The sequence below is a fragment of the Cryptomeria japonica genome, chromosome 5 (genome assembly GCF_030272615.1).
Source record: "Cryptomeria japonica chromosome 5, Sugi_1.0, whole genome shotgun sequence".
In the NCBI taxonomy this organism is placed as follows: Eukaryota; Viridiplantae; Streptophyta; class Pinopsida; order Cupressales; family Cupressaceae; genus Cryptomeria; species Cryptomeria japonica.
Genome location: NC_081409.1, coordinates 111,624,102 through 111,650,945, shown reverse-complemented (window position 1 = coordinate 111,650,945; position 26,844 = coordinate 111,624,102). Strand labels below are relative to the sequence as shown.

Sequence of the window (26,844 nt, the reverse complement as noted above, 5' to 3'; positions counted from 1 at the left end):
TTATTGTGCTAAGTTCAATTCTGGATATATGTTCAAATTATGTCATATTTGGGTATTTGAATGGATGTTCATGATATGAAAACCTTTTATCATCCTTAGAAGATCGCACTAGTTTTGTGAAGTTGTTCCTAGCATGGCAAAGCAAAGCTTAGTTTAAGGAATGTGTCCATCCAAACATTATCCATTGTTATCATTGATCTTGGGATTAGATTAGATTTCTCTAAACCCTCAATCCCTTTTGTCCTTTTTTTAATCAAGTAAATTTCTACGTTCCAGCAACATTCATGCAAAACATAAGTCTGCCTTGTGATTCCAGCCATATCACATCAAACCATTGAGCTTATCCACACATCAAGACCTAACATTTGGAATCTTGGAGTCACCTCAAGTGATCACTTAGTTCATAATTTGAGGAGATTTTGTTCAAGAGAAGATAAGATACCTTGGTATTTTATTTTGTGTATGAAGTGCATAGAAAACTCATCAACATGGCCCTTAGCTAATTACTTTACTATTGATTTAATTATGTAATTGATAATTGTGTATTTGCTTCTCAAATTTATTATACTTATTTTTAAATTATAATTTTGTGTTGAAAAATATTATGTCGGTTTTTATTTAATTATGAAATGAGTTAAAGGAACATTAAAATAGTTCTAAATGCTTGGTTTGATTGCAATATTAAAATTTAAGTTCTATTATTTTGGTAATTAAAAGAAATTACTCTAATCGTTGTTAGGTGCCAAGGAGTTACCCACTTTTGTGTACAAATCCTAGAGGGAAAACAACACATTTGATCTTTTCCCTTATGTCATGCATAATGTCAACACCTTGATATATTGTTATCACTTTTTAGGGTGTTACAACTGGGATTCCATCACACCCACTTGCGCTATTGTTTCTCTTCACCTTCAATAGAATGCCCTCATTTTGTTGCATGCAAAACAATGTCGAGTGTGCAAAGGACACTATTGTGAATATCGTAACCCTTAGTATAACAATATTGTAAATAAACAAATAAAATAATTGCACTATGTTTATGCCCATTTGTACATGTGCATACAACAAGTATGACAAAAATAAAAGGAAAACGTCTAAGTTATGCAATTTTCACCATTACAATTATAAAATGTCAAAAAAATGAATGAATGCACATACCTTCAATGCGTCTTTGTCTATATCAACTGTATGAGCTCCATCTATTACCATCTTTATTTAAGTAGACTAGCAACATTCGGGAGCTCAATTTCCATGACTATGTTTTGCATCATATGATGCTAACAAAATGCATTTCAAGTTCCCCCCACCTTCAAATAGAGGATTCCTTGCACAAGCCCCCATTCAATGATAATTTTCATTACCCAAGTAGAGAATAGTCTCACTTTGCATTCTTGATCACCTTGTTACCATGTATTTACAATTCATATTTCATTACATTTTCCTATCTATTTTTTATATTTCATTACAATTCATGCTTGGTTTGTTACCATTGCTTCAATTTATAACACATTGGATTCCCTCAAGTTTGGCATGTCCCACATATCAAGCATGTTCAATCATAGACATTTAGCACTTTAGTCAATCTTCTGCATATTCTAAAAGTTGGCTCTAGATCTTGTGATGCAGTCACAAATGGATGATCTAATGAAAGACAATCCAACCATGCAGATTACCTCTAGATCTAAGTAGTTAACACCCAAATCTACTTAAACAACAAAACAAGTCAAGTTACAAAACAAATTAATAGAGAAGAAAAGATTATTTATTTCTTCTCCCATTAACTGCACCAAGTTGTTAGGGATTATAATCAAGCCTTTTGGCCTAACAATAGTTACCAAATGGAAGGACTAACAGTCCAATACAATGGACTTCACTAGGAACTCTTTCCCAATGAACAATTTTGCATTATGAGCAATACCGCAAGTTTTCAATCCTTTGCTTAGACCATAAGCAATGCATAGTCAAATCCTTTTGATTTGCCACTAGATTTTTGATCATGTGCATTCGCATTTCACTTGAAAGAAGCCTTCTACCCAGATTATGCTACTCCAAACCCTCAATCCAAGCTCTTCATTTTTGCCTCCAACCTCACCATTCAAATGAGTCTTAAACATTTAGTTCATGTAGGAAATAAACAAAACCTTAAGGAAATAACTCATATCAAATAAATTAAGCCTCGTGAAATAATAATCTTTTACAATCTCTTTTCATCAATTCCCAAGCATTGAAAAGCATCCTACTATTGGGCACCAAGAAATAGGTCTTTACTAAGGATCATCATGGCCCCAAATTGCCAAGCATGTACACATGTACCTTGGGAATGATTCAGTTCGTCCCTTTCTTCACCACCATGGGATGTATTCCTCTTACCTTCCAAACAAATAAAAACAATTGCAATTTGAATAATTCAACTTTGCAACATTGCAAATCATAAGATATAAGCAAATAATGCTCAATGGTATCACTGCACAGCATCCATAGGATGACTACTTCATCAAATGTTAGCAAACATGCTTTGGACTATCAATTAGGCCTAAATATTCATGTGGCAAACAAAACTCAATCAATCATGTGCCACTACCGTATATGTTCTCAAGCTTGATGTAAAATAGTATCAAAACTATGAAGGCAAACTCTAAAAATAACTCTGAATAGCCTGACAAACTAAACTTAAAGAAAATAAAACATATATTTTTGGGTGACAAAAAACTGCACCAACCCTACGATGCTCTTGCATCATCTTGGTGAAGCCATTTCCACATCTAGACAAAGCTTTTGATAGACTAGTGAATACTTTGCTGATCAACAATCAGATCACCCTTTACAATTCATCATCTAAGATACGCAAGTTAAATTGTACACTTGGACAACTAATTGTTTGAAGACGGACACCCAAACAACTGACTGTTTAAAGAAGACACCCACAACCAATGTTTAACAAATATTCTATGAACGTGCAGCTGTGGTCCCTTGCTTTTTAACATGCTGATCAGAAAATTCTACTTAAGAAACTAAAGCATAAAATCCTTTCCTATCTTGATAATGGGTCAGAAAACACAATTCAAAACTTTGAATAGAAAAATATTCACATAAGGCGGCTCATATGTTTGATTATATAAAGTATCACAGTTATATCTTGATAATGGATCACAAAAGGCTATCCATAACTTCGATTAGAGAAAAACTCATAGGTCTATCCATAAGAACTGTTCGATTATCTTCTGTTGGGGAAGTTCAAAATCTTTTATACAACTCAAGGTGGTCAAGCTCTACTTGATTTACCTTAAACCCAAAGTGGCCTCCACCTTGCACAATGCAGAGTCGCTATGGTCCTTGGTTACACAAACGAATAATTCCCACGACTATTTAGCTACTTTGCTTGAGCATAAGCAGTTTTATGCACCACAAATGAGGATATTAAACTTGGGTAGCTTGGATCAATCCAGTTATTCCAATGGCAACACTATTGTCTTACTTGACATCATCCACTTCTACTATAATTATTTAACTTGCGTTTTATGTTTGGATGACTATTTTAGATCGTTATTTTTTTTTTTTTATATTCTATAGCTAGGTGGAACTTGCAGCATAATTGTCAATCTCAGAAACACCAAATAACTAATTTACTCTGTTATTGTCAATGAGATGAGGATGTAGGCCAGTTTTAAAATGAATTGCCAAATTTTTATTGATTTTTTTAATTTGAGATTTAATGTATGATGTTATGAATGCAAATGTCAATAAAAAGTGTTCTAATTTCTTTCAAGGCAACACATCATGGCATACAGATTTGCAAATTGATTACTAACTCTGTTGAAATCAAAGTAAATTGGGTGGACAATACAACTGAGTTTACAAAACACATTCGTAGAATTCGATCTTAGCTGGAAGAACTGATTCTTAACAAAATTGCGATGCCAGCTTCAAATAGTTTAGGTGGTAAAATTTACAGCATACGGTGAGTGAGAAGCCCCTGAAAATTGAAATATGTCAAGACAAATTTGTAAAGCAAAACAACAGGGGAAAGCAGAACTGTTGGAGTTCTTAACAAAATAAGATACTCAGAACAGAGTATCCAAATTTAGAACACATACACAATGAATCAAACTTATTAATAAATTATAAAAACAAATGACTACATGCATTTCACATCAAATCCAAATGCTTGATGGCTTTCCTAATCATGCTGTGAAGCAATTCACGTCAAATATGAAGATTATGCCCTCTATGCAGACAATTTCAACTGGTTCTGGGAGCGGGTCATGTTTATTTGAAATTGAAATTGTTACAAGAATCTTTAGTCTCAAGAGCTTGACAATCTAATCAAAGATGGGGCCATTATATCTATCAGGCCCTTTGGATTGTCTATGTGTACCCAATGCCCTGCATTTTTTAGAACGTGATAGAAAACTCTTCCAGTGTCAACATTTTTTTCTTTATTTGTGACACTTTCCAATTGAGTAAGCACTGAAGAGTTCCATCTATCGCTTTTCTCTGCACGTACAATGGAAATATCTAGCCCTTGAGGTGGATGTTCCAACAAAGACCAATAGCTCTTCTCCCTGTAAGATATAATCAATTTAAAATTCAACTGACTCAAAAACAATAATTAAGTATAAAATTTATGAGCGTGCAAGGAAAATAATAAATATCAAAAAAAGACATCAAAGAAAAGACTGTCTGTGTATCCATAAATTGTCTACTGAGTAATTTATGTACGTGGACTTCATTGAAATGTAGCGACAATTTACTAAGCCATGTTACTATATCGGACATGATAAATGAGATAGATTACAGGAACTCGTGCTTAAAATACCTGTAAGATTGGAACATCTCAAATATTCCTTCAAGATCAAAAACCCAAGTCACCTCTTCACTGGAAGTGCTGACTCTCTTAAGGTTACTAGCAAGCCAGTCGGATAAAGTTTTTGAAAATCCTAGATTCATCATATGTTCAACAAACCACCTGTTTCAAAATAAAATGCCTTTTAGCCATCAATTAAAATTTTGGAAAATATATTATGCATAGCTGTTTGATGCTCAAGCACACAATGGACAACAAAAATGTTCCTCTTTAAATTTCAAAAATAACTCATGAATCAAATCCTATGAATTCTATGAGAAAATTTAAAATTTAAACTGTCCCATGGAGTTTCCTAACAAGGGGACAGGCAGATGGGTTTGGGGATGGGGGAATTGTTGATGTGTTTTTTATGCACTATGCAACAGAGAATAAAATAGTAAAAATACTAAGTATTCTATCTTCTCTTGAACAAAATCCCCTCTTATGCTAAACTTCGTGATCATAGGAGGTGACTCCAAGGTTCGGAATGTTAGGTCTTGACGTGCTCTTGGATAGACTCGGTGTGTATGATGTGATTTTGCTGGAATCACAAGGGGACTTACGTTGAATCTTGAATGCTTGAATGTTGCTGGAACGTGGAAACTATCTTGACTTAAAAAAATAGCAAAAGAATAAAGGGTTGAGAAAGCTAATCTAATCTTAGGAATGCATGAGCGATGGACAATCTTTGGTGAAACCCGACTAGATTTTGCTTTGCCATGCAAAGCAACAACTCTACAAAGTTTAGTGTGATCTCCTAAAGTAAGCATATGATGTTCAAATCACTACCACAAAAATAGACACCATCAAGACAATGCATATCAATGAAGTAGTAGTAATTGAAGTTAAGCTTGGCAGAAATGAGTTCAATTGACTACGCAAGATACTTCATAATCAATGAAATACTAGTAGTATGAACATAGGAGCTTCACCATCAATCATGCACATGAATCTTTCATTTATCTAATCAACGTAAAAATAAACAAGAAGTAGAGACCATGCAAACTGCTGAATCAACATATGAAGTTCACCATATCTTCAATGACATTTACATGCTTCTTGCAACAATGTCTTGACAACAATCTTATTTTCTCCTACTCTACTCTAGCTGTCTGCTTGCTATCTACTACTTTCTACTAATTGTTGACCATTCACTATTAACCTTTACAAATGAAGGAGTGGAGCCTTATATGGTGCTCTCATTACAATGAGTGGCCAGGATCGAATCCACATCAATGACCAAGATTGAAAGATATAAAACCCTAATTAGGGTTTGTTATACCCATTACATAGCATTTAATGCTTGACCAATGATTAAATTACAATAAAATGGACACTTGTCCTTCCTTGAATATCCGACCAATGAATGACGAGGGTAGGTACATCGTACTCTAGGCCCACATGTGGTAGTTATCCACCTCATTGGATGAGCCAAGTGCATTGAATCTGGACGCCTCAACTTGGAGTGATGTCTAAAGATGAGTTGGTAATGACTGGGCGCCACCTTAGCTAGATAATCCTTGTAACTCATCACAAGAGTTTGTGATTGAAGCATATCTCTTGATACTCAAAATTTCCAAGCCCAATTATGAATGAGACGAAGGTAGGAGATATTCCCAACTTGCATTATCCTTGGGGATCAATCTTTCTAACTTTGATTAACTCTTCTGGAATTGTCTCATGTCTTGATCACCTCTACTGGAGACCTCTGTCTTGGATAACTCTCTTGATGTATTGGGAATAATTCTTGGATTTCCGAAGGAAATTCAAGATTGTGAAAATATTATTCCTTTAGCACATGCATTCTCATGCTTTCTCTTGTAAATCTTATGCTTCCTTGATCTCTTCTATGTGGTCAGATCTCTCTCTTCATGAAGCAAGCTGTTACCCTCATGTTGTATATACCTCCTTAGCTTGAAGTGCAAAGTTGAAAGAGTGAAGTATATGTGTTGACTTCCTTTGATGCCACACCCCACACTTGCTTTATAGTGTCTTTCCTTGATGTCGTGAATGCATTGATCATACTCTTACTTGCCTCCTATCTCACTTGTCTTTAACTTGCCATCATCTTTGAGCTGATTTTCATCATTTGTTGCTAAGTTCTTCCTTGGGCCCTTGCCTTTACTTATGTGGTGAAATTCTTCCTAGAAGTGTCGCTTTTACCTGCAAAACAAACAAGAGGGTGGCAAATACATATGATGCATACTAATTTTACCTATCTCTCATCTCTACATGCTCTGATTTGTCTGATTAAGTGATGTCTTTAGGTCTGATTGAAGTCCCTGAGGTCAGATTTTCATGCTTTCAGCCACTTCATGGTCTGAATTTTGATCTGATTTTACTTGATTTCATGTCTGATTTTAGTTGCTTATAGATTTGACTTGCTGATCACTCTTCTAAGCCTGATTCCTGATTCTAGTAACAACTGAAAGTACTTTACAATAGGTCGGACTTTTGATAGGGCATTGACAGTTCGGACTTTTGATAGGGCATTGACAGTTCCGACTTTTGATAGAGCACTGACAGGTCGGACTTCTGGCAGGCATTGACAATCGTCATAAGGAGATCGAACATTTGAAGGAGCACTGACAGTCTCCTCAACAAGGTCGGGCTTTTAAAGGGGCACAGGAAGTTACACTAGGCAGGCCGAGATTTAAGGGGTCGCTGATAGTGACATCTCCCCTTCTCAAATCATTGGCATCTTTCATCAACTTGATCGCTTCTAAGTTGAAACATTGAAATCATTCCAATCTCTAGCAGCACAAACACATTTTCAAGTCCTTGGGCATGATTTTGAATGTCATTGACACTAACATGTAGCAAGTAGGAACTTCGATATGTCACTGACAGTGATGCCAAGCTGATCGAAGTTTTGAAGAGGCACTGATTGGAAGTGGTCAGGGTTTTGACCCGAACAGACAGTGATGCAATTAGTTCAGGTTTTTGGGAGGTCATTGACAATGGGATGAAGTAGGTTGGACTTTTAGGGGATCACTGACAATGACCCAAAGGTGTCAACTTCACTTATCCCATTAGCTGGTTTAAAGCATTTCAAGTCTTTGCTAGAGGATTTCACCCAAGTCAATCATCACTATCCCCCAAAACACCAAGCATTTACCTCAATCAATATTCATCTTGCCAAGTATAAGACTTCCACACCTTGATCGGACTTTCGAAGGGTCACAGGAAATGCTTTCAAGGTGGTCGGACTTTTGAGACCCCACCGACTGGGTATAAGGCAGGTTGGAGATTTGGATGAGCACTAACTGGAAGTGGTCGGGCTTGTTGTGACCTAATCACACATCACCCCATTCCAAATGGGGACTTGTTGACGTGTATTTTGTACACAATCATACACAGAATAAAATACCCAAAGGCATCTTATCCTCTCTTGAATAAAGTCGCTAACTGCTGAAGATATCGCAAGAAGGATCAGTTAGGATGACTCCAATGTTCTTTTAGTAGGGTCTCTACGTGTGGATAAGCACCAGTGGTCATTGTGATTGCTGTGTTATCAAGGGGCCTTACGTCGCCGAAGATTTTTCCTAAACTAAACAAACTTTCAAAAAATGCCAAAAGAGTAGGGTTTGCGAGAGGTCTAATCTAATCTAACCCTAAGAATGACTTAATGTGGACAAGGCTTGGTGAGATTCTACCAACTTCAATATTGCCATAAATTAACAACTCAATTGAAATTGATGCGATCTTCTAAGGTAATAAATGATTTTTCAATACATCAAAGATCAAGGACACTACCACGAAGGTACATATCCAAGATACAACAACGATTGAAGGTTTAAGTGATTCAAATATCTCCAGTCGACCACGCAAGGCGTTCCTACAATCAGCAAGAAGCTAGTGGTTTGGAAAGCAAATCCTACCAAAGATCAAGTCCAACACTTTGTCCTTCGAATTAACACACTACTTTGATTGAGAATGATTCAAGAAAAATGAACAACCATGAAGATAACCAAGAGAATTGCAACAAAACACCATAACTTCAATATTTCATTGATCTCAAAGCCATCATGTACAACAATTGTTTGAATTCCTTTCTCAAAGCTCAATCTTGCTACAAAAGTAAATTGCTTCTAAACTCTCTAATTCTCTAATACATCAATAATTTCTAACTCTCTCTGATTTTCTAGTTCTAGTTTTCTAGCTTCTTAAAATGAAAAGAAATGAGGGTATAAATAGCATCCTCAATTACAATGAACGGTCCAGATCGAAAGAAGATCAATGGCCAAGATTATGACACCTAAACCCTAATTAGGGTTTTATTACAAAAGTCCCCCTTTTATTGCACAACATTAAATGCATAGCCAATTATTAAATTTGGCACGAAAATCTAGGAGACATAGACCAATGACAATTAAGGTGCCATGTCATCTATAATAACCTCTCATCTAGAATCTTATTCCCTTTCCAATGCTCCTTTTTAGCATATGCAATGAATCTAGACACGATTCCTTCGATCTCAGCAATGGGAATCTCGAGAAGATTCTTCATTCTCTCTTCCAAGTGGATGACCTGATCAAATGCCTGGAGAAGAGCAGCGTCCCAACCAGGTTCAAGTTCCTTTTCCCTGAACTATCACTTGGATGAAGTAGAACATCCACTTCTCAAAATAGAAGGCTTGAGGGTCTCCTGTGACTCGGTTGAGCATTGTTATCAAATCTCTGTACTCCTCCTGGAAATCGATCCTATGTGGTGTGTTCGGGATCTTGCTAAGCGAGGACGACTCTTAAGTAACCAATTCTTGTTGATGATGCTTAGGCAAGCATCTGGATCATCTTCGTACATGGATTTGGCTCCTTCTAAGCTTTTATAAATCATATCTTTATGTTCTGGTAAGTGAAAAGCTTCACTTATAGCCTCCTCTGAAAGATAAGCAAAAGTGTCTCCTTCCTTGGACACGATCGTTCTGGACTGAGGATCATAATGGCGAGCACACTCGATCATCAACTCATGGCACTGGACTGCTGGAGGGAAGCCGGCCGCCTTAATGATGCCACTTTCAATTATCCTCCTGGCGATAGGTGATGGCTTGCCAATATAAGGGACCTCTCGAAACTTCTTCGTACTGAAGTTGCCCAAGTTGGTATCTCCAATGTTGCTCCACTTAGACACGATCTTGGTCTCCAGTTCTTCGTTCTTTTGATCTTCTTTCACAAGAGCTGGACGACTGGTGGATGCTCCCGCCTTCGGGGTCGCCATCGTAACACCTACACAACATTTCATAATAGGTAATAGATTTTGCAATGTAAAACATAGATTAGATTAGAGATTAAATTTAGGAAACTTCATGATAAGTCTTTGAGTTATCATTTCCTAAAAACGATTAAGCTACTTGAAATTCAAAATTTAAACCATGACGATCAAAATCAAAATTAAGACAAGAGAAGACTTCGCCATACCTCACTTGAGAGCTAACTCTAAAATGCAAAATTAAGAAATTCGCCTAGGCAAAAATCAATGTTTGATGACTTCAACGTAATCTCTCTCAAACGAACGTCCTCCTTAGCAACTTCGCCACCTTTGGGGGGTCTTCAATGTCTTGATGGAAAGTTCGCTCAACTCCAACCAAACTTCGCACTCCTTTTGATGATGTTCGCACCTTGTATCCTTGATGAAATTCGCACTCCTCTCTAATGATAATTTCGCACTTCCTTGTCTTCTCCAAATCGCATGCAAATGAAGGTTGAATGATGATTTGAAAATGAAATAATTTACCTCCCCTTTATAGGCGCTTGCCCTTTCAATTACCTCCAGGCCGACTTGGTAAAATAAGGTAATTAAAAACAAATTTTAAATAAAATTAAGGGCCGACTTTATAAAATAAAGCAAATAAAACCCAAGCGCCCCAATTTTTATTTAAAATAATAATTAATTCATTTAATGCCTTCGTTTTTAATTAATTGGATTTTTTAAAGGCAACAAATAATTAATAAATGTTCATGCACAATTTTAAATGCCAATTTTAATTAAATATTTCAATTTTCATCGATCTTAGCATTTAATATAATTTGAAAAATGTCATTAGCGCCAAAATTTGGGAGATGAAAAATACAAACCATATCGCTCTGGTCCCTGGGAGAGGGACAGGAGCGAATTTTGTGTTTCTCCTTGATCCTTGTTTCTTCGATCACCAATCTTCATCACGAGGCAAGTAACAACGTTATCCCTTCATAGCACGCATAATTTACTTGTCTTTTACAAGGCACATTTGATGTTTGAATGATTTTCGCCCTGGTCCCTTGGTGAGGGACAGGAGCGATCCTTGCGTTCTAGCCAAAACTCGTCATCTCTTAACCTTAACTTCTCGTTCATGACCTTTCAAATGATATATTCGATCTTGTGTACCCTTGCTTGACATGATCTTTTGGGACGAATGATAGATTTAGTGAATATCGCCCTGGTCCTTGACTGAAGGATAGGAGCGATATTGTCTCCTTGCTCAAGTTGATCACTTTTTGACGTTTGATTTCTCGCATATCACCTTCTCAAGAACACTTTTGCCCTTGTGCAACCTTGTACGTCCTTGCCTTGACGTGATTTTTGAACGAACTGGCTAGTGTAGTGAATATCGCCCTGGTCCTTGCCTGAAGGACAGGAGCGATTTTTGATGTCTTGGGCTCATCCTTGTTCCTATCAACTCTTAATTGCCTTCACAATGTAAAACAATGTCCTTTGATCCTTTGTGAACGTATGAAACGAGATTGACATTCAAAACTTAAGCACACCTAGAGATTTCGCCCTGGTCCCTGACTGAGGGACAGGAGCGAACTTGGGCATATAGTGCAAATCCTTCATCTTTGGCGATCTTTGTAACTTCATTCTTTGTCGAGGCGTTCCAGACATCATTGCTTCCTTGTACCCTGACTTGGAGTGATTTAAAACTTGGAGGAAAAGCCACATAACTAATATTTCGCCCTGGTCCCTGGCTAAGGGACAGGAGCGAATTTACACTTGTAGGCTCAATCGTGCTTTGCTAACTTCCAAATTTATCTTCAACGGACTCGTTGTGCCCCCTTTCACTTATCCTTGGCATGGTATTTGTTTCAACTTGGTGAGAAATTGGTCTAAGGAAGAAATCGCTCTGGTCCCTGACTGAGGGACAGGAGCGCCTAGGCAAATATGGGCCTCGCTTCGATGTTTTACAATCTTCAAATTATCTTCAATGGGTTCGTTACACCCTCTTTTCTTGCTTCAAACTTAATCTTCACTTGATCTTCGCCCAAATTTTGCCCTATAAGGAAATTCGCTCTGGTCCCTGGGAGAGGGACCGGAGCTATCACTAAAATTCGCCCTGGTCCCTGGCAGAGGGACAGGAGCGATTTTGCTTCTAGGGCCAATTTTCCTCATTATGATACTTTCAAGTTATATTCAACTGATAAGATATACTTCTTTTGTTTTCCTCAAATCGCGAAATTGTTGAAATCTTGCAAAGACAAGGCAATGTTGGATTTTAAGCTCCGGTCCTTCAGTGAGGGACAGGAGCGATTTTGTCCTTCTGGCACATTTCCTTGTTTGTAAATTTCTTCAAATTATATTCAATGGACAGAACATGCCCCCCTTTATATCTTCCAATCCGAAAATCATCTTGATCCTGCAAGGACAGTGAAATTTTGAGAAACAAGCTCCGGTCCTTCAGTGAGGGATAGGAGCGATTTGTCTTCCACAGGCCAAAATATCACGATTTCAAGGGTTTAATCACTTCACAAGGCAAAGTTAGGTCATTTCCAATACCCGGGATCAATCATCAAAATTCCAAAATTTGGTCAAAATCATTCAATCATACAAGATTCCATAACTCATCATCAACACTTAGGCAAAAATTGGACTCTGCATCAAAATTCCGACTGAACCTAGACCAACTCACTTGACCACCTGACGAATTCACCTTATTCAAAATTGCATCCTACGGGAGGAAGCTCAAAAAGCTCTCAAGATTGACTGGATCCTGGCCTGAAAACACTAAAACGGGAACCCTAAGGCTTGACCCTAGTCCAGACGACTGACATACTAAACCAAAACCCTAAAAAGCAGAGAGAAAGGCGAGCACAAACGAGCAAAAAGAGGGGGTCCCCATTTTAATGGGGCGATGTGTGAAATGGTCACAACAGGACCCCCTACTTTTTAGGTCCTCTTGGTCTTTTGGTTTTGGTTCTTTGGGTCTTTTCGCAGCAATCTCTTCAGTCTCCTTGGTTTGCAAGTGTTTTTGATGAATTCTGATCAAGTCTGCAACTATTTTGAGCAAATTTGACTAAGTTTGGAACCTATTTTGTCTATTTTAGGGTTTTGCCCTTCAAACTTAGATTTGAGGTCATTTTCTTAAGGTTTTGAAAAATTTGAACGTTGCAATGAAGTCAAGAGACTCCAGACCCTTCAAGGAAGCTTCCAGTGAAATTTGAGCGAATTCTGAGAACTTTCTATTTTTAGTAAGTTTCACTGCATCCTAGATTGGCCTAATTTCGCAAAAAAAAAACTATTTTTAGCAATTTCTATTTTTAGTGTCACCCTGTCCCGGTTTGCCCTAATATGATGTTTGGAAGTACTTGCTATTTTTAGTAAGTCTATTTTTGGCAGGTCCATCTGGTCAAGGCACTGAAGCTAGAGCATTCTTGAAAAATACAAGTCTAAATCCAGAAAGTTGAAAAAGCAGACAAGTGATCAGAAAAAGTGACAAGTATGAAGTTCTTTCCTGAAGTGGAAAAAGTATGAAAAAATCTTTTAAGGCACAAAAATCCCACTTCAATCCGAAAATGGCAAAGAAATCCAAATGATGAGTAAATATGTCTAAGGCAAGGAAGAATTTCCAAAATTGATTAAGAATCCTCAGCCATGGCGAAATTAGCGCTCTAGCTAGGGAATGGGTGCCAAAACAAGGTCCAAGAGGAATTTCTCCCCCAAGCAAGAATTCCTCCATCAAGGCCAAACAACACCCAAGTAGAGGATTGAATGCTAGAATGGTATAGAGGAAAGACAAAAAATTCCAAAGTTCCTCCACAAGGTGGAAATGGCGCTCAAGGCCAGAGATGGGTGCTAGAATGATGTTATGGAGGAATTGTCCTCCAAAATGAAAATTCCTTCCCTCATGAAGAAATATGCCCAAGGAAGGTAAAGAACGCCAAGGAGGTGTTAGGGAGGAAAATTCCAAATTTCAAAAAATCATCTCCTTCATTTAAGGTATGTAAGAGGACAAAATGGAACGTGGAGTTGGCTAGAAATTCAAAATTCAAAGAAATTTCTTCCCAAGGAGAAAATTACGCCCAAGATGAAGAAATTCCAAGGCACGAGGAAAATTGAATGAGAATTTTCTCTCCTAAATTCCAGAGCTCAAAATGGAAAGAATTCCTCAAAAAATTGGAAAAGTGATGGATTGATCGAAAATTTCTTTCAGAACAAGATAAGTACAAGAACACAAGAAAATTCCTTTTGGATGAAAGTTCTCTCTACAAGAATTTTCTCTAGACATAGAGGATTCCTTCAAAAGTGGACAAATTGTTAAAATTCTTCCGAAGCAACATCAAGACGGGAGAAGTTTTTCTCCAAGTGTGAAGAGGAGATTTCATTTATGGAATTCAAACTGGAGACTGTGCCAAGTGCCTTCGTTTGGGAGCTGGAAGCTATCATAGCCAGGCTCATCGCATTCGCTATAAATGAACAAGATAATGGTCATCCAATTTTGGACGAGAATCTATTAATTGCATGAGGACATGGTGGTTCATTTATTGTTGGGGAATATTTGACCAGGTAGTAGCTGATCAATTGCATGGCAGTTGGCATATTTAAGGAGATAGTGGTGCATTTAATGCATGTTGAGCGATGTTGCATGTAATAGGGCATTTAATGCATTATGGACGCCATTTTTAGAGCACGGAGCAATTAATTTGTAGTGGATATGATTCCTTATTGATGTTTATTCCTGTTAATGCATGGTAGCTATGGTAAGATAAATGATTGACTGAGAGATAAATGAAGTCTCTCATTCGATCATTTATCCTATCGATTATACTATTAAGAAAACTTCAAGCTATTTTATTTGATAATCATTCCTCATTTATATCAATATCGATAATCATATTATGGCATTAGTTATCAGGTTAACCATCTATCCCGATCTATATCGGATGTGTTCCCAACAAATGAAATAAGATTATCGAGTTGCTATCGGGTGGCATAGTATGCACCGTTTAATATATAAAACCTTTAGTTAGTGATCGGTGTCGGTTAACATAGACACCGATTACTACAGGTTAATATGCCACGCCAAACAACACCATTAATACCAATTGGCATATATATTATGTTACGTGAACCCTGATTAATATCGGGCTGGTAAATAATTAAAACACCAGTTGTTAACATATGCAAAGGGGTGCGATCAAGTAGTGTCTTGATCGGTCGTGTCCATAAGACATGACCGGTCAAGGCACTGCTTGATCCTCCCCTCTCATATATATATATCATTTGGTATTTGTGAAAAGGATATTGAAATCAATAAATACTCCTTACCTACCAAACAAAGAAGATAATCAGAATTATAATAGAGATAGATAATACATAGATATAAAGAATAAAATTAGAATACATCTTGCATATTGAATTGTAAATTGAACAACATTTACAATTCCCACTACTTGGCATCATGGTTGGGAATCTTTTGGTCAAACCCTTTAGGGTATTGCAAGTTAATCTTAGCCATTGATTGGTTTGTAATCTTGGTTGTCCATTTTCCTCTTGGAGGCCTATAAAAGGGGGTCACCCCTTCATTTGTAAAGGGGGGAGATTGTATGAAATTGTTACAATAAGCTATTGAAGTAATAAACAATGTTATATTATTCTCTAATGGTATGCACTTGTGTTATTTTGTAGCTTAGATGTTTTCACTTTCCTCACTTAGATTTATTTTAGGCATTTAGATGAACAAGGTTGATTGTAGAGTTTTAAGGTGAAGATCGCTAGCTCATACCTTTTGTTGATAGATAATTTTTATCAACAGTGCAAGGTTGGACTAAGCTATTTTATGTGTGTACTTAATCTAAATCATGGGATGAACATTGTTCTCTGATGGTGTTAATCAATGGTTTAAAATCTTTCAAACACGACCTGTGAAGATTGCACTCGCTTCGTGTAGTTGTCTTCTAGTGGCTAAGTGAAGTGTGGTTGATCTTATCTAAATCATTGCTATCTATTGAGTTCTTAGATTTAGAGTAGTTTTCCTAAACCCTTCCTATTTTACTTTCAGCATTTTCCAATCCAAAAATCCTAAAAAAGAGCCATTCATAGCCAAATCATTAGCGAAAATCTCCTTGAAAGTATAGAAATTTGTTAAAATCTTCTTCAAGTGTGCATAAGTCCCCTTGGATTACTAGCTACATCACCAAACAAGTCTATATCCATAGCAAAGTCGCTAGTACACAACTGGAACCTTGGAGTCAATGTATGTTCTTCCTACAATCTTAGCATACATCTGATTTTGATCAAGAGAGGATAAATTGACTATTGGAAAACTTTATTCTGTGTTGGTGTGGTCACAAAACACCTATCAACAAGGCTTTTCATAGGGCACTGAGAGTGATCAAGGTTTTCACCCCTCACTGACAGTGACTCAAAGATACCAATTTTACTTGCTCAATCGCCTCAATCTCTTCAAACATCAAGCACTCACCTCTCCAACTCTAAGGGTCCATCACCATCAACCAAGCCTCCACGATTGTTAGGCCTTCATCATGATTGACTTGCATCTCTCGATCCCTATGACTAAACACTTGCACTCATTGTTTCCATCGTTGAGGATGATGATCAAATGAAATGATCATCACATCATTCATTGCCAAGCCTTGAGAGCTATCTAACCTCAATTCCACCTAAAGAGAGAAACATGACTTCATCACCTCCTAACAATCTAAGACACTACACTTCCTCAAGTTAAAGGTTAATAGTTAAAGACCTTACTAGACAGCTAAACTAAGACAACTAACTGTGATGTATGAAAATGGAATCAAGTAGCTAAGACCTAATCCCACTCCCATGCACACATTGGAATACGAAAGAGCCTAAGGAGATGATTCACTTTGACTACTCCTTGCAAGGGAGAGAGGAAGTCGAGGAATATCTTTAGGGTTTCTATTCATTTGCTACAATGAAGAGGAGATATGCAAAATGCATTGCAATGATCAACTATGCTAGGAGATGAACAAAGATGCAAACATAAACTGAAAATGCAGAAACTTGCAGATCTGAAACTAAGAATCCGAATACAAAGCGGGAAAAGGAATTCAGATGTGCACCTGTTACTGAAATTTGATGTTGACTGTGCAGGACCAGGGCGCCACGCCCTGGTCTCTGATACTGCAGAAAGCCTTGGTCTCTAATACTGCAGAAAGCTGAACTTCTGGATTTTGGACCCTGAGATACTGAAATGCTAAACTACTAGAAAAAGTTGAAGAACCCAAGGGACCAAGGTGCCACGCCCTAGTCTCAGGAAATTGAGATCCAACTCTGAGACTAAGTCTGCACCTATGTGTTCCATCAGTCCCGAAAGTCATGAGTTCACCAGATTCCTGTACCTACACCTGCAACTTGAAAAATGGTGTCTAGGTGGCTATATAGGGTTTTACCTAAGTCAAACCCCTTGTTTTGGTGATTTCCACCTCCACAAATAGTCGATGATGTATTCAAAATGTGTGTGCAAGAATCTTGTGTGTATGCAAGATCCTAAATGAACAAGAAAGTGAATCTAGAGTTCTACCCTACGCTTTGGAGAGTAAACCCTAAATGATTGTAAATGCAAATGCTTCAAATCGCAGATGCAGTGATCGATCTAAAGCATGAATGTAAATCTGAAAATGAATATTATGAAGGTCATACAAAGACATGAAAATAACATGAAACCATACCAAACCCAAGGGGAGAGATAAAAGCCAATCAACAGTCGGTGATCTCCTACTATTCTTCAATGTCTTCAAAGCTCCTAATTGATGTTGAAGATGGTTGATGTAGGCTTGAGAGATGATTGATTTACTGATGAAGACTTCACATAACCTGCACTTTCACTTCACAAGAGGCCCCTTCAAAATTGCTAGATCTAGATCCCTCAAATGAGGAAAGGAAAGGCTATATGTATGAAACCCTAACTTTATTTTTGATCATAGGCCAACCTAGAATCAATATAATTTCTCAATTTTCTGGATTCAAACATTAAAATACCACCAAATCATGCTCCCGAAATTCAGGGAGAAAAAGTCAGGACCAAGAGGCCGTCAGCCGCCTCTTGGTCTGACCAACTTTGTTTTCAAATTTTCGGGGAAGCAAGATATTGTTATACTAAAGTCAATTCCAAGAGTGTGTGAAGATTCAAGGTGTTTAGATATGCGAAATCGGGCCTTGACAGTCGAAATAGGACATAATTAGGGCTTTTGATAAAATAATTAATTGGAAGAATAAAATAAAAAGGGGCACACTTAGGGTAAAGGGCCCAATTTTATGATGTGTGGAGTGATGAAAGAAGATTTTAGATTTAATTAATTAATTAATTAAATGCTAAAAGAGAATTTGAAATGCAAGATGTGTAAATGTTATTGCAATTTCCAATTTAATGAACAAGTTATATGCTAGATGGTGTATTTCAGATCATGGTATTATTTCTATGACAATAATATTATCGTTTTTCTTTTCTGCAGGTATGGAGGATGAACATGTATCGATTTCAATGTCATCCCTTTTCTTTTGAATGATGTATATATAGTAAGGTTGTCACGATCAAGTGGCATCTTGGTCAGACATGTCTTGTATCGATTTCAATGTCATCCCTTTTCTTTTGAATGATGTATATATAGTAAGGTTGTCACGATCAAGTGGCACCTTGATCGGACATGTCTTTTAGACATGTCCGACCAAGATGTCACTTGGTCATGACTGTCTACCGATTCACTCGGTGTTTATGCTAACTAATCGGTGCCAATGTAAATGATAACAGATCGACATAAACACACCCGATAATGAATCAGTGTCAAAGCAAATGATAATAGATCGATATAAACACACCTGATAATGAATCGGTGTCAAAGAAAACAAGCCCGATAACAAATAGCATTATATATGCTATCGGGTTAATACCCCGATAGTATATTAATGGCAATTCATAAATGAATTGACATTAATATGCTATCGGGTTACTAGCCTGATAGCATTTAGATCGACGCTTAACTATGTTAAGCAGGTTGTCGATCTAATCCATCTTTATCCAATATCAATATCATAATCAAGATCAATGTTACAGTCTGATAAACATATTTAGTTCGGAAAGCATAAATCAAATAATCTAATAGCATAGATGAGTAAACCAAAACAGAATAGAGGAGATTAACGAGTTAGGAAAGTCTTATCTTGCAGAAGCTACTAATGCTACTAACGAGTTACGAGATTAAATGAATCGACATTAATATGCTAATGGGTTACTAGCCCGATAGCATTTAGATCGACGCTTAACTATGTTAAGCAGGTTGTCGATCTAATCCATCTTTATCCAATATCAATATCATAATCAAGATCAATGTTACAGTCTGATAAACATATTCAGTTCGGAAAGCATAAATCAAATAATCTAATAGCATAGATGAGTAAACCAAAACAGAATAGAGGAGATTAACAAGTTAGGAAAGTCTTATCTTGCAGAAGCTACTAATGCATTAACACTCCCTCTTAGCTTTGGAAGATAGATAAAGTAACCTGCATCACATTTCTTTTTCCATAATGTCAGTCTCCAAGAATATATATCATCTATACATATGATATTAAGTATCATCAAAACATAATATACAAATATAAAACATCACTCATAGAGTATCACCTAACCATGTGATATAAAAGATTCATCATTTCATTATGACAAGATATCACCTAAAGACGTGATATCAGTACTGCCTAAACACGCAATACTAAGGATAAACATATGAGGATGGTTAGATTCTCATCTTATCCTGGTTGTGATATGTGCACAAACATTTTATAAAAATGTTTTATCACAACACCATCATGGCACATCCATGACATACTAGAGATCCAACATGATAACTGGTTTAGAGAATCATAAGATCGTCACCTTATGATGTCTACATACAAGTGTTCATAATCTGAGAGATCGTCACCTCTTAGATATGAACACAGGGGGTGAAACCCAGAATGTCTCAACATGACAAAAGAAGTTTACACATTAAACATCTTATTTACAAAGCAGATTACCTTTCTATCATACCTAAACCTTTTTTGAAGTGATCAACCTTCACTCTGGAAAGTGGTTTGGTCAGAATATCTGCAGTCTGATCTCCTGTACTAACATATTCCAATTTGATCACATTTTTGTCTACCATGTCTCGTACATAATGATATGGAATCTCAATATGCTTAGATCTGTCATGAAATACTGGATTTATAGAAAGCTTTATGCAGCTCTGGTTGTCACAATGGATGACGGTGGGTTTCATGGGTTCACCAAATAATCCCACAAGCAACTTCCTAAGCCATACTGCCTCTCGAGTAGCCATGGAAGCTGCAATGTACTCGGCCTCGGTGAAACTCTATGCTACAAAAGACTGTTTTCTGCTGATCCAAGAAATCATAGCTGATCCTAAACTGAAGCAACACCCTGAAGTGTTTTTCCTGTTAGTCACACTCCCAGCTCAATCTGAGTCTGTAAATCCGTGTAGGTCTAGAACACTTTCTCATATTTGAGACCAAGGTTTAGAGTACCTTGTAAGTATCTCATAATGTGTTTCACTGCAATCAAGTGAATTTCCTTAGGCTCACACATAAACTGACTTAAGGCATTGACTGCATAACAGATATCTGGCCTTGTATTCACTAGATACATCAGAGACCCAATCATCTATCTGTAGAGAGTAGGGTCAATGGATTGTGACTCTATTGATGCTTCCTTAAGTTTATGTAAATTTGTTTCCATGGGAGAGGTCATATGTCTGCAGTTATGCATTCTAAATCTCTTCAAGATGTCCAAGGTATACTTTCACTGGTTTAGTATAATATTTTCAGAATTTTGCCATATTTCCAAACCTAGGAAATAATGAAGGAGTCCCAAGTCCTTCATATCAAATTCTTTAGATAAATCTTTCCTACATTGATTTATGAGGTGATCTTCTCCTGTGATTAGTAAGTCATCAACATATAGAATCAATATTAACATATCACCTTTATTTTGTTTGTAGTAGAGATTTGGATCTGCATCATTTTTAGAGAAGCCTAGTTTAGAGAGATAGGTGTCAATTCTTTCATACCAGGCCCTGGGAACCTGTTTAAGCCCATAGAGAGCTTTCTTGAGTCTGCACACATGAGACTCTGCACCCCGAATTTCAAATCCTTCAGGTTGCTCTAGGTAGACTTCTTCTGAGATCTCACCATTAAGAAATGTTGTTTTAACATCCATCTGGTGCACCTTCCACCCCTTTGCTGCTGCAATGGCTAGTACTGTTCTTACTGAGGTATATCTGGCCACAGGTGCAAAGGTTTCTTCATAGTCTATTCCTTCCCTTTGAGAGAGCCCTCTAGCTACAAATTTGGCCTTGTGCTTTTCAATACTGCCATATGCAGCATGTTTGATTTTAAAAAGCCATTTTGATGAAACAACTGATTTCTTATTAGGCCTAGGAACGATCTCCCAAACATCATTCTTCATAATGGACTGATACTCTTCAGACATGGCATCCTTTCATACTTGATGTTTAAGTGCATCTGATACATTGTTTGGTTCAGCTTTAGAGAGATCATTCATAAGAGCAACATAGCTAGTGAATTTATTAGGTCTTTTGCTTTCCCTGAAGGTTCCTGAAGGAGCAGCAAACTTCTGAGCTTCTGCTATAGTCTTGGTGGCCCATAGAGGTCTTTTCTTGAGGTTTTCTCTAGGTAGGATTGGAGTTTCACCTATAGTTTCCTCAAGATTCTCCCTCTGAAGCTCAGGAGTAGGATCTTCTTCTATGTTAGGAGTGGGGATATAGATTTCAGGCTCTATTGTACTTAGGGCTCTTTTGAAGGCTAATTCTTCTTCAAAGATTACATCCCTACTAAGTTCAATATTTCTGACCATGTATATATATTCTATAGGCCTTGGATGTTTCACTATATCCTACAAGTATTCCTCTTTTTCCAGAAGGTTCTAGTTTTAGTCTTTTCTCTTTAAGATCATCTGAATTCTGAACTTCCAGGCTGAAAAATCATCGCCACCTCCGAGTCTGTCTTCGAATCTAATAGCCCTGGCCATTGGAGAAATGTGATGTAGTATATAACCTTGTTCTTAAATTATTCACAAAATTGAATAGCCTCAAGTTCGATCAACTTGGCTCTGATACCATGTAAATGTTATTGCAATTTCCAATTTAATGAACAAGTTATATGCTATATGGTGTATTTCAGATTATGGTAATATTACTATGACAACAATATTTTCGTTTTTCTTTTCTGCGGGTATGGAGGATGAACATGTATTGATTTCAATGTCATCCTTTTTCTTTTGAATGATGTATATATAGTAAGGCAGTCACGATCAAGTGGCACCTTGATCGGACATGTCCGACCAAGATGTCACTTGGTCGTGACTGTCTACCGATTCACTCGGTGTTTATGCTAACTAATCGGTGCCAATGTAAATGATAACAGATCAATATAAACACACCCGATAATGAATCGGTGTCAAAGCAAATGATAACAAATCGATATAAACACACCCGATAATGAATCGACGTCAAAGCAAACAAGCCGATAACAAATAGCATTATATATGCTATCGGGTTAATACCCCTATAGTATATTATATGCTATCGGGTTACTAGCCCGATAGCATTTAGATCGACGCTTAACTATGTTAAGCAGGTCGTCAATCTAATCCATCTTTATCCAATATCAATATCATAATCAAGATCAATGTTACAGTCTGATAAACATATTCAGTTTGGAAAGCATAAATCAGATAATCTAATAGCATAGATGAGTAAACCAAAATAGAATAGAGGAGATTAACGAGTTAGGAAAGTCTTATCTTGCAGAAGCTACTAATGCATTAACAAGATGCAAACACACTAAGGTGGGTGCTAACCTAAGCGTGGAATTGTACCACCCAATTAAGGGTGTACAATTTACGACGATACACTAACCTAGAAAGCGGAAAAAAAAAATGGGGGTCCCCATTTGCAATGGGGCGATGTGTGAAAACATCACAACAGGAACCAAGGGCCTAAGTTTGGCAACAAAGAGGTTGTAGAGTGGCAACACAAATACATATAGTACTTGAAAAATTAGTTATAAAAATAAGTATAAGCATTACAAATGAAAGTTTGGCATACAATGTAAAGTTTAAACTACTAAACATTAAAAACATTGTGATGATAGCATTGAACATTAACAATGGTGTGTCGAGGTTTGGAGGTTGATCCTTCAACAGGGTCTGGGAGCAGAGCCCCCAGTAGGGTTGAGCGGCAATGCCCCTAGCATGTTCCCTGCCACAATACAAGGCAAGGTCGAGGGGTGGAGCCCCTACCACCAAGTGCAAATTAAAGCCTTCAAACCACACAAACCTTCATGGCAAATGTCATTTTCACAAGTTTATCACTTTTGTTTTGCAAGACCAAGTCCTTACTAATAAGTTTGAAACTTAAAGTGATTTGAAATGGGGCTTAGAATTTATATCCTAATTATATTTTTGTTGTGAATGCTTAGAGTTTGGATGGAGCCCATATACAATTAGGGCTAGGGTTTATGGCACACAGATTGAAAACACACTTGATTTTTTTTTAAAAACTTGACTTTTTCATTTTTCTACAATGGGGACTGCCTAGAAGCCCCGATGACAGTTGGAAGACTCCTCATAGTACCTTGGACACCTGAGAGACATCTCGGAGCCCCCAAGCCATCCCAACACCACAGAGACATCTCGGAAACGTTCCCGGGTCTTGAGTGACAGTGATTGGGCATCCCCTCCAAGTCCATCTCAGAGACATCCCCATTGCAAAAACATGTGGATTTGGGGGGGATGCATCCCCATGTAACACTACATTTAAAGCACAAACCATGCATTTAAGAGCTCATATTGAATGAATAAAAGTGGAATAGGTGTTGTCTTCAAAATCTGATTCCCTTTAACATCCTCAAAATAATATGTTTTAAAGCTTGGTGCAGAAGAGATATCAAAGATAAGGAAATTCTCAAGACAACATATGACAAGGTTTGATTAGACCTTCTACACTTCGGGCTTACTCAGAGCCCAGGTGGGTATACCTTTGTGAATTAAATTCACACTTTCAAACATAAACCCACAACAAACCAGTCTAGAAAACCAGTGGGTCTATTCACCTTGAAATCAACTGAAAACAAAGAATGGAGATTGTACTTATGTTCAACATTTTTGATCAACAAAAGTATGCAATAAACAACTTCAATTTAATACCAGTGCCTTATCCAAGGTCACAAAGTCGTCTAAACTCAAATCCTTGTATATGCTTCCCGTCGACTTGGTTTCTATCAATCCTTGTATATGCCTGACACCTACAAGAACTCAAGCGTTATAAACCAAGCTATGGTCATCAGAATTCAAAGTTCATTCCAGAGAGTTTACTGGTATGAGTGATCTCCGCCTCTTTAATTTCCCTCCTAAAGAGAAAAGCTAACGAACACTTATACTAAAATTACATTGCAATTCCATTCAAACAGAACAACCGTAGATTATTCAGAATGAAAACAGTAAACAAATTTGCGAACAAACTTGAAGACAACACAAAGCTTTACTCAAAACCAATGGTCTGTATATTGATATTTAGTTCAAAAAGTATTACAAGAAATTTTGATTCTCTATTAAAATTTAGAAAAGCTCAGATAAATTTCTGCAACGTTTTCTTACAATTTTTTGCGATCCCTTTTCCCTTAGTCCTGGTATCCATTTATAACAATATGGATGCACAAAGCTTCGGACTTCTCCAGGAGAGTTTGTTACAATCATTTCTTTTCAACAATAAAGAGGTTACAAGTTTTCCGCAAAAAACAGTTACAAGCTCTTTTCAGCCTCTGCAGCTTCTTCAACAGGCTGTTCGGTTGCAACCTCTTCTATCTTTTCAGGGGCGCTCTCCAACTGCTCCGGATCATGGGTGGCATATTTAGTTGCCCACTCACTATATATCTCTTCTATCGGCCATGAAAAATTAATCACATCATCTTTAATTTTAGTCAACCTTTTCCAAGAATTCCTCAGTTTGTTGACTTCTGAATTAAGAAAACCATAATGTGACTTAATTTTCTCTATCTCTTGTATTGTCACAACAAAGAAAGAAGTATCATCAAGATCAATGATTCCTTTAACTCTTGCTGACAATTTGGCTTCTATCTCCTTAAGCCATATTTGCTTGTCTTTTAACTGATCCTGATTAGCAAAAATTCCTGGGAGCAACTCAAAAACTTGATCAGTGTACTCCTCCTTGCACAAATTAACCTTCCTATCCACATTATCCACCTCTGCTGCCAATTGCATTAAGACTTTAGCGACATTAGAAGTGGATTTGATGATGGGATTGGCTCTTGCTTCATCACAGGATACACACATGAACTCTAGATCTTGCTCCCTAGGCCTCCATCTGTCAAAAATAGGTGTCAAAATGGCCTTGTCTCTCCTCAGCTCATTCCATATTTCCATAATTTTACCTACATTGTTATAAAGCAATAAGGCATTCACTGTATCTGCAAAACTGGAAATTGTAGCCCTTATTTTCTCCTCATATTTCTCTGCATATAGAGCCTGAGCCTGTCTCAAGTTTTCTAACTCCTGGGGAGTGATTTCAATCATTTGAGAGCTGGAGGATGCTGGAGATGGTGGAAATTCAATGATAGGGCCAGTAGGCGGAGGTCTTGCAGGAGAAGAGGAGATAATCAGTGTTGAAGACTCACCTTGATGGTGTTGTCCAATCAACTGGCTCTGCAATTTGGCAATGATGCTATCCTTACCTCTTATCTCCTCCTTGGCACTGTTGTAGGCCTTTAAAACTGTTTCCAACTTGATTTGGAGGGCCTCTTTCTCTTTAGCTTCTTTCTCTGCTACTGCAACACTGAATTTTGCAGTCTCCAACACAGTGCTGGCAGCCTCTACTACCCCTGTACTCTGCACTCTCTTCACCATCATTCCACCAAGGTAACTTGACCCTGGGGTGTCCTTGTCTTTCTTGCCCTCATTCCTCTTGAGAGACCACATAACAAGTGCAGCATTATCTTTACTGAAAGTGACCCCCTCCATGGGTTTGGTCTCTTTCCTTACTGCATCTAATACCAGGGCATCTGCAATATCCCATTCAGGTAAGATAAGCACTCCAGCTTGTGCTACCATATCTCTTCCCTGCTCAGGGGTGATGGTTTTAAACTCTTCCATCATCTCTTGCTTTATTTCCTCTTCCACTGAGGCTGGATCTTTATTGGGCTGCTCAGCCTTTCTTGTTTCACATCTAGCATTATATTTATCTATGTGCTGTTTCCAAACAAACTGCATGAATGCTTCTGATGTGACAAAATTGTTATCAGCTAGAAAGGCACTACTTGCCTTCTTTATCTCAGGATCCCACTCCTGGCCTTTAAGTTCAATGGAGGTGATATCCATGTCAGCATCATTGGGTTCTTCTGGCATCCCTTCCTCCACTTCATCATAGGTGTATGCAATTTCCCCTAAACTACCCAACTGCAAGAGGTGCTCAGCTGCTGCTTGTTCATTTCCTATATGGATAGGGGATTGGGATGGGGAATACAAAGGTGTATCTGACTGCACTTCTTTTCCCACCCTTTGCTTCTTTGGGCTCTCTTGGATGTCAATGACATCTTGTATCTTCCTCTTTCCCTTGGAGGTGGAGGGCTCCCCTGTTGTAGGCACCAGCACACTGTAACCTGATTTCTTATGCAGTGTGTAATCACCAGGAGGGATTGGCTTGCTAGAAGCTGACCTACCAAGGATCACTCTGGCT

At 37.6% G+C, this 26,844-nt stretch overlaps 1 protein-coding gene across 1 annotated transcript in view; it reads right to left on the bottom strand.

Moving 5' to 3' along the window:
* Positions 1 to 4,098: 4,098 nt before the first annotated feature.
* Positions 4,099 to 26,844, bottom strand: part of LOC131067125 (uncharacterized) — a 72,625-nt gene continuing 49,879 nt past the window's right edge. The window contains exons 4-5 of the mRNA XM_058002060.1: positions 4,817 to 4,966; positions 4,099 to 4,562 (exon numbers count right to left, since the gene is read on the bottom strand). Of these exons, the coding sequence (XP_057858043.1) occupies positions 4,304 to 4,562; positions 4,817 to 4,966 (409 nt within the window). The 3' untranslated portion in view covers positions 4,099 to 4,303. The remainder of the gene's footprint in view (positions 4,563 to 4,816; positions 4,967 to 26,844) is intronic.